Source organism: Populus trichocarpa, chromosome 1 (assembly GCF_000002775.5).
Source record: "Populus trichocarpa isolate Nisqually-1 chromosome 1, P.trichocarpa_v4.1, whole genome shotgun sequence".
NCBI lineage: Eukaryota > Viridiplantae > Streptophyta > Magnoliopsida > Malpighiales > Salicaceae > Populus > Populus trichocarpa.
Window position 1 is genome coordinate 4953957 of NC_037285.2, and position 16626 is coordinate 4970582.

Consider the following 16626-nt stretch of genomic DNA (forward strand, 5'->3'; position numbering starts at 1 on the left):
TAGAATCGTCTCGTCGATATCTTTCTAACAGTATTGAGTATGTCGAAAACAGAGCCTACATATATCTCAGATGACTTTTTTTTCTTCTCTCTTTCTCTATTATGCCACACCAGCTTCTCTATTGTGTCATTGAATCTTAAATTTCATCTCTTGGCCATTAAATCTTAATAAAATTTTAGGTGTTTTTGTACATATTAATTAATTTAAAAGAGATATAAATTTTAAAACAACTCCAATGCTATTTTTCTATCATGCGTTATTTTTTAAAATTTTTATTAAGCTGTGATAAAATTACAAAAGACACTATAAAAAAAATTAATAGATTGAGTTATTAAAAGTAGCGCAACTGAGCGTGTTTGACAGTGTGGTTGCGGGTGCTTTTCAAATAACTTTTCGTGCCAAAATGCATGCCAATGATGTTTTTTCATTTTTTAAAAATCATTTTTGACATCAGCACATCAAAACGATCCAAAACATACAAACCATATTAAATTTTAACAAAAAAAAAAAAATTTCAAATTTTTTTGGAACGCAGCCGCGTTCCAAACGATCCCTAAATTTGTATTAGTTGCGCTAGTTACAGTGGCGTAATTGCTCAAACTTTGTTATTTCTCTTTTTAATTATGCTAGTTTGCACACAAAAATAAAAAAGAAAAAACTCGGACCGCTGCTTTTTTAAAAAAACTCCAATATTCACGTGGTAAAAGATCTTGTCAACCATGTCACGCGTGCATCCATGTCAACAGTAGAGAGAATACAACTCTGTCCCACTTACAAAGTCTCCATGACATTATACTGTCAGATATTCAGTTTCCATGATCCATATTGTTCTCGGGGCTATTGTTAGGAACTGTTACCAGTCAGGCTTGATTTATGAGACCATTGAATCTGTTGTGATGCAATGCTGTGTAGGGTCACGGCTCACGGGTCACCAATAGTCATTGCAAGAGCATTCCCCTAACTTGAAGTGATGGAATCTGAAAGAATCTCTAACAACGATTTCACGTCCAGTGATCAAGGATACCTGTTTGCCAAAATCATGGCAGTCCTTGCAAGCCCTGAGGTTCTTGAAAACAACAACAGGAGCACTACTTGGTGTAGATATGAGCCCAAATGCCAATGCAAGTCTCTCACTATGGACAAGAAGCTGTTCTTTCCTCTCTGGCAAACTATTTGATACATCTTCTTCTGTTAAAAGGCCAGTTTCTTCTTTTATAACAGAATCATTCAATGCTTCCAACTTTGAATAGATCTCTTCGGTCTGAGGGTGGTGCTTATCACCTACTATAAACCGGTGCACTTTACCCTTGACAGTAATCCAGCTGCAGCTAAGCTCCTTCCTCAAATTTCTTTCTGCCATCATCTTTCTAACATTAGCTGCTTCTTTCCATTTCCCAAATGAAGCATACAGATTAAACATGAGAATATAACCTGCAGTATCCTCTGGGTCCAGCTGAAAGAGGTTTTCAGCTGCAAGTTCCCCAATCTCAAGATTCCTATAGGTCCAGCACCCACCCAGCAAACATTTCCAACTCATTGCATCTGGTGAAAATGGCATACTCCTTATTAGTTCAAGTGCTTCCTGCAGAAAACCAGCTCGGGAATATATATCAACCATACAATCATAATGATCAATAGTTGTGGCAACCCCATAATTGCTACTCATCGACTCCAAATACTGTCTGCCCTCTATGACCAAACCCGAATGACTACAAGCAGTTAAAACTGCAATAAATGTAACTGCATTTGGTCTCACACCACAATCCTGCATCCTTCTGAAAAGCTTTAGAGCTTCAGGAGCATTACCCTGATAAGCATAACCAGCAATTATAGCAGTCCAAGCCACTGCATCAGGGTCATCTATTGATTCAAAGACTCGAGTGGCATAATCTAATCTGCCACATCTTGAATACATGGTAATCATTGCACTCTCTCCATGTTGATATGCAACCAGACTGCTTTTTATTGCATCTGCATGAGCTTGGGCACCACTGTTGAAATCTGCAAGTGCAGAGCATGCTTGGAAAATGCTTGTATATGTGAACGAATTTATATCCACACTTCTGGTCCTCAATGATTCAAAAGTTTTGAGAGCTTCCTCAAATTCACCCATTTGGCAATAACCTGTTATCAAAGCACTCCAAGAAACATCATTTGGTTCACTGATCCATTCAAATGCTTTAGTCGCAGATTCCAAATTTGAACATTTAACATAAAAGTCCACAAGCGGAGTTCCCACAGAAACTTCAGATTCCAACCCAAGTTTAACAATATGACCATGAATTTGCCTCCCAAAATTCAACTCCTCTAAACCAGCACATGCTTTGAGAACAATTGAGAATACATACTCATCCAATTCAACACCTTCATTGACCATCTTGGCAAACAAAGCCAAAGCATCCATTTGCCTCTCAGCTTGAGTGTACCCCACCATTATTCCAGTCCAAGCTACTGCATTCTTTTCACTCATTTTCTCAAAAACAAGCTCGGCTCCCTCTAACCAACCACATTTCACGTACATATTGCTGATTGCTGTGTTAACTGAAGCATTACTGCCTAACCCACTTCTTATGGCATGAGAATGTATCTGTTTACCAATCTCTAAACCGGAAGGATTTAACAAGGACCGTAGAAACCCAATATAAGTGGACCCATTCGGTTTAGTTTCCAATTCAAGCATATTCGAAAACATGCAAAAACCTTTATCAAAAACACCATTTTCTGCATAAGCTGATATAATTGTATTCCAAGAAACCAAATTCCTTTCACGCATTTCATCAAACACCTTACGAGCATCAGCTAAACTTCCACACTCGCAATACATCTTAAGCACTGAATTCTCAAGAAACTCAGGTGGGTTTTTCACTGTTCTTTGCATTTGTTCATGAAACAATCTCCCATCCAATAAAGATTTAATCTTTCCACACGCTTCAAACAAGCATTTATAAGAACGAGGGCTAACAGAAATACCAGCGTCCTCCATTTGTTTGAGAAATTCACGAGCTTCCTTGAGCTTCCCTTGTTTAGATAGAGAAATCAAGTGGATACTCTCAATTTGGGCTTTGTTAATATTTTCTTGGGTTTGGAGTGAAGAAGGAGTTGATTTTAATGAGACCCATGAAGGTATTTGAGAAAAGTTTGCTGCAGCTTTTATGGATTGTGGAATCTTGTCATGAGCTATTATTACTGGCGATGGATTGAGAGATGACACAGCAAAACAGTAGTGGGCATTCATTGAAGACAGGGAATTTGCAGGAATTTCGAATTTTTTTACAATATAATTATGCGACGAACTCTTGTTCAGTGCTAAGAGCCAGGCAGGTTGTCTTTGCATGTAAGCAAACAACACATCCTCTTCCCCTTCTCTTCCTCTGCAGAAGATGTGTTAGACGGAGTAAAACAGAACGGCTATAGCTTGTGGCTGCGCAAGTGCACTAACAATGCAATGAACGACAAAGTTGCTCACGCGCTGATTTTCTTTTTAAACGCTGAATTTTGTAATCACTGTTTATTTTTTTAAAATTAATATTTTGGAATGCTTTTGATTGTTTTTTATGTGTAAATATAAAAAATAAATTTTATAAAATAAAAAATAAATTTTATTTTGATACATTAAAAAAACTTTAAAATACAACCACTATTATAATACTAAACACTATAGTATTATAGCTTGATACTCATATGTCATATTTTATTTTTATATTTTTAAAATAAAAATTTTAAAAGTAAAATCTGTCATCACTATATCCTATGCAATGCTATTAAAACTATGAGTAAAATTATAAAATTGTATAATTTTACGAATCAATATATGTTTAAAGTATCAATTCAATGTAAAAATTCAAAAACTATTAAAATTAAATTAAAATTGTTTTGACTAGGTAAAATTGGATAAAATCATGATTTTATTTCTGTTTTTACATTTTCAATTGAAATATAAAAATCCTCACCAAACTCATACTCCATCTCTCCACATCATCAATATATAAAATTAAATAAAAATAAAAATAGTACTTATTTATTGAAGCAATTTATAAAATGATCAAGCGTTGTTGTTGTTGAGGATTAATAATTTGTCCTTAAAACTTTATTGCTCTTCATTTGGTATAATAAGACTTTTTTTAATAAGTCTCCCAAGATTTTAACACCATCACTTTTTTTAGGTGGTCCAACGAACCAATGAAATATTATTCAATGATTCCTCTACAATGATTGAACTCAAGCTCAAGATTAGGATATATTTTGAGAGGAAAAAGAAAGGTTTAAAACTAGAAAACAATGATAGAAAATAAGGTGAAGAAGATCGTCAAATTTTGTATGAACAATACAAAATTAATCAACCCCAAAACACTCCTTTTCAACCCCTTTTTAAAGAGAATTTTAAGAACTAAAGGTTGATGAATTTTCCCCGCTAACAACTTTGATTACCCACAATCAACTAGAATTAAACATGAACATTTTTTATTTATTTAAATCATATGACTTTTGAGCTAAAAAATCTATTCATGTAACCTTGCAAGAGTACTGGAAAAAATGATCAGATTCTAACATTCATGGACTAGACAAAACAGTAGGCTAGGCTAGAAGAAATAATTCTTCACAAATCAAGCATTTAGTTAGCAAAAATAATCTTTTGTGGCAAAAAAATATATTTTACAATGAACCCAAAACCAAACCCAACTTGGAACCTTGTCCGGATAGGTCGGTCCGTGTGTAATAAGACTTTTTTCAATAAAAAATCAAAGATTCCAACAACAACACTTTATTTAGGTGCACTTCTAAACAAAGTCCAATAAACCAATAAAATATTACTCAATGATTCCTTATTAAGGACTGAACCCAAGCTTTGGATTATGATATATTTTGAAAGGAAAAAAAGGTATAAAACTAGAAAACAATGCTGGAAAATAAGGTGAAGAAGAGTGCCAAACTCTGTCAAAACAATACAGAATTAACCAACCACAAAACACTCTTATTCGGCCATTTTTAAAGAGAATTTTAGGAACCAAAGGTTGATTGACTTCACTCTTAACAATTTTGATTACCCACAATAAACCAGAAATGATTTTTTTTTATTTAAATCATGTGACTTTTAAGCTGAAAAATCTGTTTATGTAACCATGAAAGAGTTGTGGAAAAACTAATTAGATTCTTATATTCATAGACTGGATAAAACAGTGGGCCAGGCTAGAAGAAATAATTCTACCAGCACAGTCCAAGATTCCAACAATACCACCGTGTTTAGATGCACTCTTAAATAAGATCTAATGAACTAATAAAATATTACCCAATGATTCCTTTACAAGGACTGAACCCAAGTTCTAGATTAAGATATATTTTGAGAGGAAAAATAAAGGTTTAAAACCAGAAAACAGTGTTGGAAAATAAGGTGAAGAAGAGTGTCAAATTCTGTCAAAACAATACAAAATTAATCAACCCCAAAACACTTTTCCTCAACCCCTTTTTAAAGAGAATTTTAGGAACCAAAGGTTAATGGATTTCCCCTGCTAACAACTTTGATTACCCATAATAAACCAGAATTAAACATGAATATATTTTTTTTATTTAAATCATGTGACTTTTGAGCTGAAAAATTTATTCATGTAACCTTGAAAGAGTTGTGAAAAAACTGGTCAGATTCTAACATTCATGGATTGGACAAAACAGTGCACTGTGCTAGAAGAAATAATTCTTCATAGACCAAGAATTTTAGTTAGCAAAAAATAATTTTTTGTGGCCCAAAAAAATATTTTACAATGAACCCAAAACCATACCCGACTTGGAGCCCTGTCAAGATAGGCCATTGTGTGTGCAATAAGACTTTCTTCAATAAGTCACCCAAGATTTTAACAACACCACTTTATTTAGATGCAATCTTAAAAAAAGATTCAACAAACCAATGAAATATTATTCAATGATTCCTCTACAATGATTGAACTCAAGCTTTAGATTAAGATATATTTTGAGAGGAAAATAAAGATTTAAAACCAGAAAACAATGATGGAAAATAAGGTAAAGAATAACATCTAATTCTGTCTAAACAATACAAAATTAATCAACCCCAAAACACTCTTTTTCAACCCTTTTTTAAAGAGAATTTTAGGAACCAAAGGTTGATAAATTTCCCCCGCTAACAACTTTGATTACCCACAATAAATTAGAATTAAACAGTAATATTTTATTTATTTAAATTATGTGATTTTTAAGCTGAAAAATATGTTCATGTAACCTTGAAAGAGTTGTGGAAAAACTAATTAGATTCTAACATTCATGGACTGGACAAAAAATGGGCTGGGCTAGAAGAAATGATTCTTTCATCCCAAGATTCCAACAATACCACCGTGTTTAGGTGCACTCCTAAACAAGATCCAATGAACCAATAAAATATTACCTGATGATTCCTTTACAAGCTCTGAACCCAAGTTCTAGATTAGGATATATTTTGAGAGGGAAAATAAAGGTTTAAAACTAGAAAACAATGCTGGAAATAAGGTGAAGAAGAGTGCCAAATTCTGTCAAAATAATACAGAGTTAATCAACCCCAAAACACTCTTCTTTAGCCTTTTTTAAAGAGAATTTTAGAAACCAAAGGTTGATGGATTTCCTCCATTAACAACTTTGATTACCCACAATAAACTAGAATTAAACATGAATATTTTTTTATTTAAATTATGTGACTTTTGAGCTGAAAAATTTATTCATGTAACCTTGAAAGAGTAGTTGAAAACTTGATCAGATTCTAACATTTATATTTATGGACCGGAAAAAACAATGGGCCAAGTTAGAAGAAATAATTCTTCATAGACCAAGCATTTTAGTTAGCAAAAAATAATCTTTTGTGGCCCAAAAAAATATTTTACAATGAACTCAAAACCTGACTTGGAGCCTTGTCAAGATAGGTTGGTGCGCGTGTAATAAGACTTTCTTCAATAAGTCACCTAAAATTCCAACAACACCACTTTGTTTAGGTGCACTCCCAAAAAGGTCCAACGAACCAATGAAATATTACTCAATGATTCCTCTGTAAGGACTGAATTCGAGCTCTAGATTATGATATATTTTGAGAGGAAAAAAAGGTTTAAAACTAGAAAACAATGCTGGAAAATAAGATGAAGAAGAGTGTCAAATTCTGTCAAAACAATATAGAATTAACCAACCCCAAAATACTCTTCTTTAGCCCTTTTTTAAAGAGAATTTTAGGAACCAAAGGTTGATCGATTTCTCTCATTAACAACTTTGATTACCCACAATAAACCATAATTAAACATGAATATTTTTTTTATTTAAATCATATGACTTTTGAGCTCAAAAATTTGTTCATGTAAACTCAAAAAAGTTTTGAAAAAACTTATTAGATTCTAACTTTCTTGGACTGGACAAAATAGTGGACTGGGTTGGAAGAAATAATTCTTCATGGAGCAAGCATTTTAGTTGGCAAAAAATAATCTTTTATGATCCAAAAAAATATTTTACAATGAGCTCAAACTCAAGCTCGAAACTCGGTCAAATTTGGCCTACACATGTGGTTTTAAGTTCAATGCTAACTTTTTTTAGGATCTCTTCCATTTAAAAGCTTGGATGTTGTTTAGACTCAATTTTAACCTTACAACTTCCTACTTTATAAACACCAAAATAGTGTTTTTTCTTTCCCCGGTGATATAGAAACTTTTAAAGAGTTTTCGGTTTCATTCAAACATGTCAACCAAGGATTAAAATTAATTGATATTAATTTATTATTTATTTATAATTTTTTAAATTTTATTAATGTTTCATATTAAAAGTTTATGTTAAAGATTAAATTCAAATAAAGTTAAGTAGATATTAATTTTAATAACACATTAACCACGTTATTAAACAAACCTAATTCTTTCTCTAACACGGGACAGAATCTCTTGCCCCTTGCACTTCTTTCTTCCTCCCAAGAAAAAGTATATTTATCTTTTCAATCTTGCTGACTGCTTTGGCACAGAAACCATATCAGAATTGTCTTATGTGAGCATGAACTTGGCAATGTAGTGGAAGAGCTTGAAAAAGTTGCCGTTGTTAATCTCAAGCTTGTCCGCTAGCTAGGAGTTTACCAAATCTATGGCAGAAAGAAAGTCAACAACATGTTCTGTCATACATACATATATAAAGATGGAGAGTTTTAACCCTTGCCCTTGATACTAAACGGTGTTCTTTTATACAAAGAGAGATTCCAAATGTTGCTTTTATGAGTCGCTAGGATTATATGGTTCAAGTCCTTTTGCATAATAAATCTTCTTTTTTTCGTGGACACGTCATGTTATTTGCTTCTTATGGCATGTTTTTCTTGTTCTAAGAACAAATGCAGTCGATATGCAGATGATCACACAATGGGCATCCAAGGTCTTTCAACTGAACACTTTGTTCAGCATTTATGCGTCGAACTCTGCTTGTAAAAAATATTTTCTTGGTATTGTCAGTTGAAGATCTCTTTGATAGTAAATGATAGTGAAGCTGAAAGTTGTGTGAAGGCCTTTCAACAATCCCTTTTTTAGAGCGGTGATCTGCTGGAGTTAATACCAGACTGCAGGTTTTGGTAATGGCTCTCCTTCACCATTGCAAGTATAAAGTCGATGATTTCTTGAATTAGTTAGCTTCTATAAAAATGATTATGTATCTTCTTGGCTGTTTTGATTATGTTTTGAGGTGCAATAATTTGAGAACGTTGATTGAATTCTGTAGAAATTAATTTCTTCCCTGCACTCAGATCCAGTTATTCGTGCACGCTCCCCCAATTTATTTGAAGTATTAAATTTCTAGAGTTAAGTTCTCGTTTGTGTAAAGATTTAAAGAGAGAGAACGAACTTCCTCTTTCAGAGACAAGTAATATCGCCTATCAGTTAAACGATGCTTTGGCTATATCTAATTCCTTCCCTTTACGTTTTGGCATGGTGCCAACTTAACGATCACCCCAATAAAATGTCCTCTTTTTTAATGACTGAAGCGGGCCGTCCATTTTGGTGGCAATTACATTTTTGTGAGAAAAATTGATGGGAGCTATTTGCTTTCTCGATAGTCAAGCAACCGCTAACTTTCCTTGGAAACATAAATTAAGCCCGAGGGAGTAGGGACATCATTGCAACAAACCATCATATGCGATCTCAAACCATGTAATTAGTTTTTTTTTTGTTTTTTTATCCGAGAAATCAATTTGAACACTGGTTTTATTATTATTAGCTTAGAATGCTTAGGGGACACGGTCTTTTTTGCGCTACTGAGTTTACAGAAATACTGGATTTATATATATATAAGGCCCAACCCTTGTTGCATGAAGCAACGAATGGAGCCAGTAGTAGGTACGAGATGGGCATAAATGGTTAGCAAGTAGAGAGAATATAAAGTGGTAAAAAAAAGTGATAGGGTTACTTACCATGATATGTGTACGATCAAAGATTTTGTGAGTTGCAGACGAGCTGTCTCTAGCAATTTTCTTTTCACGGGCATAAATAACAGAGGAAGAGTCGAGTGGAACTGGAAAGTGGTCCCTGGTCTGCCCGTGTGTCTAAGCATTCTAAGCTAATAAAAACAACTGATGCTATTTTTCCAATCCTCCCAAGAGTAAGTAAAAAATAAACATTAGAAGGTTACATATGCTGTATGACAAAAACTCTTATCTACCAAACAAGCCACGCTGCATAAGATGAAAAAGCTTAGAAGAGGACATCACAACTGCCTCAACATTGTCATCTTGGCCACAATGCAACAACTTCGTTTGTGTCACCTTTTCAGCCTCCTGACCTGAACAAAGTGAAGGGAAATAAATAGATTGAAAAAAAGTGGAAAACTCATTTGGCGAAAAAAACGCAAACAGAATTAACAGATTAAACCTATATGAAAATAAAAATTATTTTGGCTTGAATGGCTCAACAAGATTTTAGTCACTGATTAGCCTTTAAAAATAAAAATGACATTCCCTGCACCTAGCTTTCTGATGTTTCTCAAACTATGGCCTGGGCGTCCACGTAGATGAATCTCTTAACCTTACTGTCAGTCGTGTAGCACAAGCCTGAAAACTCCTAGGGACTCACAGCTGGAAGATGCTTTGAAGTTCCATCCCCCATCAAATCAACCATTTGGTCTGCACTTTGTGAATTTCCCTCGGCTTCTAGATTCAGGGATCGCGGCTCCATCCTGTTTATCTCCTCTCTAGTGAAGACAAAGATCCTGCGCACCATACTACAGAATTCCCTACATCATACAAAAACAGCAACTTGATTCGAGTTCCAAAAATCTTGTAGGCTACAGAATATGATCGTAGGATTAACACGTGAAGTAATTTGCTGATCAATTTGTGTTAAAAAAAAGGACCCGAGTTTGAGTTCTTACTGCCAGGGATCATCTCCTACAAGCATCATATCACCCTCATCATCAGTAAAAACAATCAACCAATCTTTGTTAGGGGCAACTAATTCACCATGAAATTCAAAAATCTGATCCAGTTCTGCTGTCAATTCATTATAACCATTAAACTTTGCCAGGTCCAGAGACCTCCCCACAGCAGTCCCCTGCTTGTAAACCTAAACCAGTGAAGGCCACATATACAAATTGCAAGTTCATATCCAAAATAAAAAAGAACCGAAATAAAATCTCAATAAAAGGAATCTTAGTTGAGCATTCAAATAGGTAACAACCTTTACACATCTTCTGGTTGAATCACCCTCGGGCATGCCCTGGACATCTTTAGAATGAAGAGCAGAAGCTTGAAAAATGTTCCCTTGTTCCTCAGGTCTAACATGCTTTGAATGCTTTGCTTGCTCCAAAAATCCTTCAGAACCCAACAATTTCAGGTGATCTGATGCAACATTGATTTGCTGCTGTTGTTTCTCTGTGGAGTGCCTGTGTATAATGGCTGGTTCTGCAGCCATAGGATTCCCAAAAAGGGAGAAGCCGAAAAGTTTGCAATTACCATCTTTAGATGTTTCCTTGTTACGTTGTTGAAAAGGAAGATGCTGTGGTTTAGATCCCGAAGGATGAGAAGAATTATCAGCATATGGCAAAGGTGAAAACCAGCTTCCACGCTGCTGTTGTATGTCTTTATCTTTTGCCACATGAACTTCCATCCTAGATGCCATCATGTTAAATGGGTGGCCTAAATACATCAAGGGAGCTGAATGGCAGTTGAACATGCCTGTTTCATTAAGTTTACTGGGTCGATCAACGTCATCAGAGTTCAGCTCAAAGAAGGGGCGAGTTGATTCATAGGATTCATGCAGGGTTCCAGGTCCTGTTGTTAGGTTCATGAGTTTTGCTCCATGCATTACTTGAGGAATCTTGTCATCTGGTCCAAGTTTTCTATTATCAAAAGCAGTCTGATCCTTACCTTGAAATAGAGCCTGTGCAGGATTGTGCTTACTATCTGAGTAATTCTTCCCAGCATGTGTGTTTCTCAAGGTCAAGATTTCTTTATGTTGCAGGTGTCTTGAAGGCTCATTATCTAGTTGACATTAGCATAACCAGAGCATATTCATAACCGCACAATGACAAATGAAGTGTACAGACTTGTAGTTTGCTATTTATACCTTTCTTTGTAGGAGCAGAGGAATCTGCAGATGATGTTGCCATGTTTGAACGATGCCTTTTCGATTGGCACCCCGGAACGGGATCCAGAGAAGGAGCCAAAGCACGTTCTATTTTCCAAGGAGAAACCCTGTCTGGACGGTGAACAGGAGAAGTTTCATCCCAGCGAACCTAAAGCGAGTGTGAGGAGGTTTTAGCAGATGCAAAGCAAAAGAAAAAAAATCCACATTCCAGTAAGTTATAGATATGCCGCCACCTTGAGGCATCTCCACTTTGAGCGAGGCCACTTCTTTGGATCTGCCTCTTCTACTCCAATTACAGTGCCAGAGAACCTGGCCACAGATGATGAGACAAATATTAACACAGCCCCATCCCCCTTCAACAACTATACATCTTTTCACCTTTCCTTTTTTCTGGTTATGTCCAAGTTCAAATCAATTAAAAAATGGGATGGTTTCAAGGAAAAACATACCTTTGTTCTGGGGCCTCTTCAGCTTCGAATTTCATTTTGAACCTCATCCCTATAGCATAGTTTATCTTGACAGACTCCCTATATTTATCAATTGGAATAATAAACTCGGCAGGACTAGTCCTGAAACACATCAAACACACAAAAATACAATACGGAGTCAGAAAACCATAGACAAGGGATGAGTGAAATGCATACTACAAACCATGCATATCATCCAGAGCAATCACTTAGTTTCAAAATATGTAACAATCTCGCCAGTGTCTACAGAACAAACCACAAACCTTGGTTTATAATAAACAGTGAACATTGATCCTGTCGAAACAGCATGCCACACAGTTGCAAGGATGCCAATATGCATGCTGTGACTAGACATTACAGAAGATGGGACATTGCTTGGCTGACTCAGAGCACGTCTTACCCCTACACGAAGCTCTTCAGTTTCACCCCTGAAAATAAAAATCCAGAAGTCAATCATGCTTTGTTGATTCACCATAGAATCAGCTCTGACAGGTAAACCTACTACATAGTTTCAAAAAAGTGCCATGATTAATCCTGGGTTGCAATGAGGTACAAAAAGTACTCGAGGCAAGCTAGAGGTAGCAATCTTCAAAGAGACTAAAAATGAAGATGCAAACCTAAGAAAAATAAAAGCATCTCCCGCCACAAGCTTTTTGGCACTGACAAAGAGACTCCAACCACTTTGAAGAAGGTGCCTTCTTGGTTGACCTGCAATTTGGAATTCACAATAACACATTACAACACAGCTATGTCAGATAACAACACCTTCAAATTGGCAACTATAGCATGTATATTACCAATAAATAGGTAATATCTTATCCAATAAATCACGATCTACATAAAACTGAGACAATCAACTGGATAACTTGATGCAAGATCAAAGTGAGAGGCTCATTCATGAAACATAAAGAAGAATGGACAATTGATTAATTTTAGTGGAGCAGAGCAAGGCCAAACTGTTAACTGTTAGCTACCTGGACATCCAATCACCAATCCAAGATTTTGAAAACTTGCACAAAAGGGAAAAATCAATCCTTAAACTGATGGTACTCACACACATGAAAATAAAGCAAAGAGACTTCAACATGCACAACAAAGGTTGCATAACTAGAGAAATAGGTTATATTACATGATCTGTATAAGCACAGAATACACTCAGAGAATCCATTCCAACCTGATAACAATTACCTCGAAATATGTGGCGGAAACGCCACTCATTTCCATGCAAATCTTTGGCTACCAGCTCCTGTGCTGGAGGTTGTAGGGACATGTCCTGTTAGAGAAAAAATAAAGCCATTAATAACATGAACATAAAGGAAATAAAACATCTGAGAATGGAGAAGGAAAAAAAAACAGACCAAAGGAGGTAGACATTCATCAGCATGCCGTCTCAACACTGAAAATCCACCATGTGTGCTCGTATCTGATGCTGTAAGCATCTTACAAAAGGAATGCACCCGAGGACGTGCAGGCGGAGGCGGCAAATCCTCCTTCTCCACCAAGTCCACATCTTGCTGGCAAGTTTCCATAATTTTACCAGCATTTAATTATTTTCAGTTATGAGGTGTTCTTTAAAATTAGCATTCAAAAAAATTATATATAAAAAAATCTGAATTATATAAGAATAAATCATACTTCAGCTACAGGAAGCAGAATGACTTGAGCAAACACTTCATCTGTATCCAGCTCAGCCTGGAATTAAAAAACATGAGCATAGAATCCTAACTCAATGAACCCTTGATTCTACAGATTACACGACAGAGCAAACCCTTAATTCAATATTAATTACCTTCAATTGAACATTAACCACACGACAGAGGATTTTAGGAGGAAGATTATAAGCCGGCATTTGCTGATCATCAGCAACCTGATTCGTCGATGCTTCAACCTGGATTAGTATATCACACAAATTTCAAATTCGAAAAAAAAAATGACAAACAAGGATGAGAGAGTGAAATGACAGAAGAAGGAAGCAGATGAAAGCGAACCTGTTCAATATGACCTTGAGGAAAGTAGTAAACAAGCTCTCCTTGGCGAGGCACTGTCACTAACGGACCTGCACATGCGTGCCACAGTTCCTTGTACAGTGCATCCTCTGATCCTACTCATGCCAAAATAAAAATCACATAACGTAATCATGATGATTTACTAAAACCTAACAAAATCAAAAGAAAACGAAAGGAAATCATTGAAAATCATCATAGGTACCTTCACCGGCCACCGGAAAACTCGAACTCCCTCTCGCAATTCCATTACGTTTATTATCCACAGAATAACTTCCGTTAATCATTATTATAATCCAAAACTAATAAGAGTACTCAATTAAACGACTGTTTATGAACTAGAAACTGATTAAATGATTAATTATTACAGGGAATGATTTTCTACAGAAAGTGAAACGTCAGCAATCGAAATGATCTTCTGCTTCTCTTGAAGCAATAACAAGAGTAGAGCAACGACTTCAAAGATCTGTTTGGCTTCATACGGAGAAGAAAAATAGTAGAAATAATCTGATCTAATAATGAGACTGTCCTTTCTTTGCTTCTCTGCTTCGCTTTCTCTCTCTTCAGCAACCGTCTCAGCAATAGTCGCTGCCATTAGGCCCATTACCACTCGTACACTGTTTCTGTCTCCCCCCCCCCCCCCCCTCTCTCTCTCTCCTCACAAATGGCACTACATTTTTATTTTATTTAAAAAAAAAATTGAAATTTCTCACTCTGTGTGTGTGCCTGCAGCGAAGTCAGATTCTGCAATTACTTCAAAGCTAGTGGAATTATTGTCCGTTTCTAGGCTACCGGTACCTCCGGTTACTGTGCCCTTCTTCACTGTTTTGTCCTCTGCTTAACCGGCAAACGGAGACATTTTCTTTTTATTCACTGGGGAAGCCACGGTTTTCGTTAACGGGGTTGTGTATTACGTTTTAGTGGCCATATTTGATTGGTTGACATAGGGACCGCGTTTGTCCTTGGAAACGAAAAGCTGTTCTGATTTTGGGAAGAGATTTTTTGTCTCGTTATTAACAGGCAGATGATCAGATTTAAATGAGGGATAATGTTAATGTCACCGTGCAGTGAATCACCAGTCAACGATGAAAATAACAGCCGTGGACAGATGTGGTTCACCAGGAAAAATCAAAGGTTGTAAATTACATTGCTGTAAAATGAAAGGACACGTGTCAGTGAGATGAGAAAGACATTACCTGTGGTGGTAGAGATGGTACAAATGTGGAAAATGCAAGAGCAGAACTCGCGCGTATTGGATGATCAATCATCAACTTCCAGGTCTTGCAGATGCAAGCAACCAATGTTCTGTTATTAACAGGTTTTAAAAAAAAAGAGTCAAATAACACGTGTGAAAAAGATTTTAAAAATAACACCGGTATCAAAAACCACATGTGAAAACTACGGTTTATTTTTTGTTTTTGTTTTTCTAAATTCTTTTTTTTTCAATTTTTTCTTTTAAAACCAGTAATTTTGCAACAAAAGGCTATAATTTTGCAACATCTAACATTGAAGAATAAAAAAAATTAAGAATCCAAAAAAATAAATAAATTGCAGCTAGAAAGTGTCGTTTTTCAAACAATCGCATGTGCTATTTTTCAAAAATAAAATCACATATACTGTTTTTTTTTAAAATGTTTATAAGAGGATCTTTAATGAGAGTTATTTAAAAAAGTCAAATTGATAATATGGTTTTTTAAATAATATAAATATAACATTTTTTACTTCATTGAAAAAAAACTATTTAGAAATATCAATTATATTTTAATATATTTGATTTTAATATAACTATTTATTAATAGTAACTAATTAATACAACTCTAATTAAAACTTTTTTTTACATAAAAATATATGAAATAAACTTTTAACTTTTTTGACTAACATGTAGGAATAGCTCTCCAACTATGTTAGTTTGAAAAATTATCATGTTACTTAGAGCTATGGTACACGCATTCATGTAATACATCATAGCTATAACCTTTCTTTTCCTTGCTACAGCAAGAGGCTTCTTGACATCACAAACATGAGAGAGTGGAAGGAATTCATTAATAAAGCCAATGGTGCAGATCACCTACTATTTTTCTGAGTATTTTGGTGAAATAACACATTTAAAGAGAATTATAAATTACAATCTGTAAAAATATAATTAGAAATTTAACACAATTGAGAGAGCTATAAATAGCATTTATGACTCAATTGTCGTAAATACTATCTACGACTCGTGTTTTGTAGATAGTATTTGCACCTTTTCTAATAAAGGTGTCCAAAGACAGTCTATTTTGTCATCAACTCCTTACAAAAAAAAAAAACAGCAAGTCATACAATAAAAAGTAACGAGTTCTCAACTATTAAAACACAATTCATATAAGTAACACATAATATAATTAGTTATAAATAACAAATGTATACTGACAATGAAGACAACATAATATTTTATTAAAAAAATAAACCAACTATATATCTATTCACAATTATCATAACTAATAATAATATGTAATTATATCTAATAATCTCCCCAACTTATCCAACTCAAGGTCGGTTTGTAATATCCATGTAGGTTTGAAATGGACCGATATCATCCCAGCTTATGGATAG

At 35.0% G+C, this 16626-nt stretch overlaps 2 protein-coding genes across 4 annotated transcripts; both read right to left on the minus strand.

Moving 5' to 3' along the window:
* Nucleotides 1–583: 583 nt before the first annotated feature.
* Nucleotides 584–3448, minus strand: LOC18094493 (pentatricopeptide repeat-containing protein At5g13270, chloroplastic). Its single transcript, XM_024593053.2, has one exon. The coding sequence runs from the start codon at nucleotides 3332–3334 to the stop codon at nucleotides 929–931; it is 2406 nt and encodes an 801-aa protein (XP_024448821.1). The 5' UTR covers nucleotides 3335–3448; the 3' UTR covers nucleotides 584–928.
* A 5994-nt stretch (nucleotides 3449–9442) lies between these two features.
* On the minus strand, nucleotides 9443–14983 carry LOC7491424 (auxin response factor 2). 3 transcript variants are annotated; one of them, XM_024589402.2, is made up of 16 exons: nucleotides 14240–14983; nucleotides 14020–14132; nucleotides 13821–13919; nucleotides 13667–13723; nucleotides 13390–13545; nucleotides 13220–13304; nucleotides 12649–12739; nucleotides 12295–12459; nucleotides 12014–12133; nucleotides 11798–11873; nucleotides 11544–11712; nucleotides 11345–11458; nucleotides 10656–11248; nucleotides 10351–10541; nucleotides 9945–10212; nucleotides 9443–9762 (listed from the first exon to the last, which is right to left on the minus strand). In XM_024589402.2, exons 1-15 carry the CDS (start codon nucleotides 14319–14321, stop codon nucleotides 10041–10043), a joined length of 2283 nt encoding a protein of 760 aa, XP_024445170.2. In that variant the 5' UTR covers nucleotides 14322–14983; the 3' UTR covers nucleotides 9443–9762; nucleotides 9945–10040. The 3 variants fall into 3 exon arrangements, with proteins under 3 accessions (XP_024445170.2, XP_024445165.2, XP_002299344.3); XM_024589397.2 differs by having other exon boundaries at nucleotides 10005–10212; nucleotides 10656–11458; nucleotides 14240–14982; XM_002299308.4 differs by having other exon boundaries at nucleotides 10656–11458; nucleotides 14240–14981.
* Between the last annotated feature and the right edge of the window lie 1643 nt (nucleotides 14984–16626).

Excerpts from the sequence above, each read along its gene's own strand:
- LOC18094493 (XM_024593053.2), bottom strand. The coding sequence starts at position 3,334 with ATGCAAAGACAACCTGCCTGGCTCTTAGCACTGAACAAGAGTTCGTCG.
- LOC7491424 (XM_024589397.2), bottom strand. The coding sequence starts at position 14,321 with ATGATTAACGGAAGTTATTCTGTGGATAATAAACGTAATGGAATTGCG. Across the intron at positions 12,134-12,294 it reads ACTGTTTATTATAAACCAAG|GACTAGTCCTGCCGAGTTTA; the intron begins GTTTGTGGTTTG and ends GATGTGTTTCAG. Across the intron at positions 11,713-11,797 it reads CAAAGTGGAGATGCCTCAAG|GTTCGCTGGGATGAAACTTC; the intron begins GTGGCGGCATAT and ends CACTCGCTTTAG.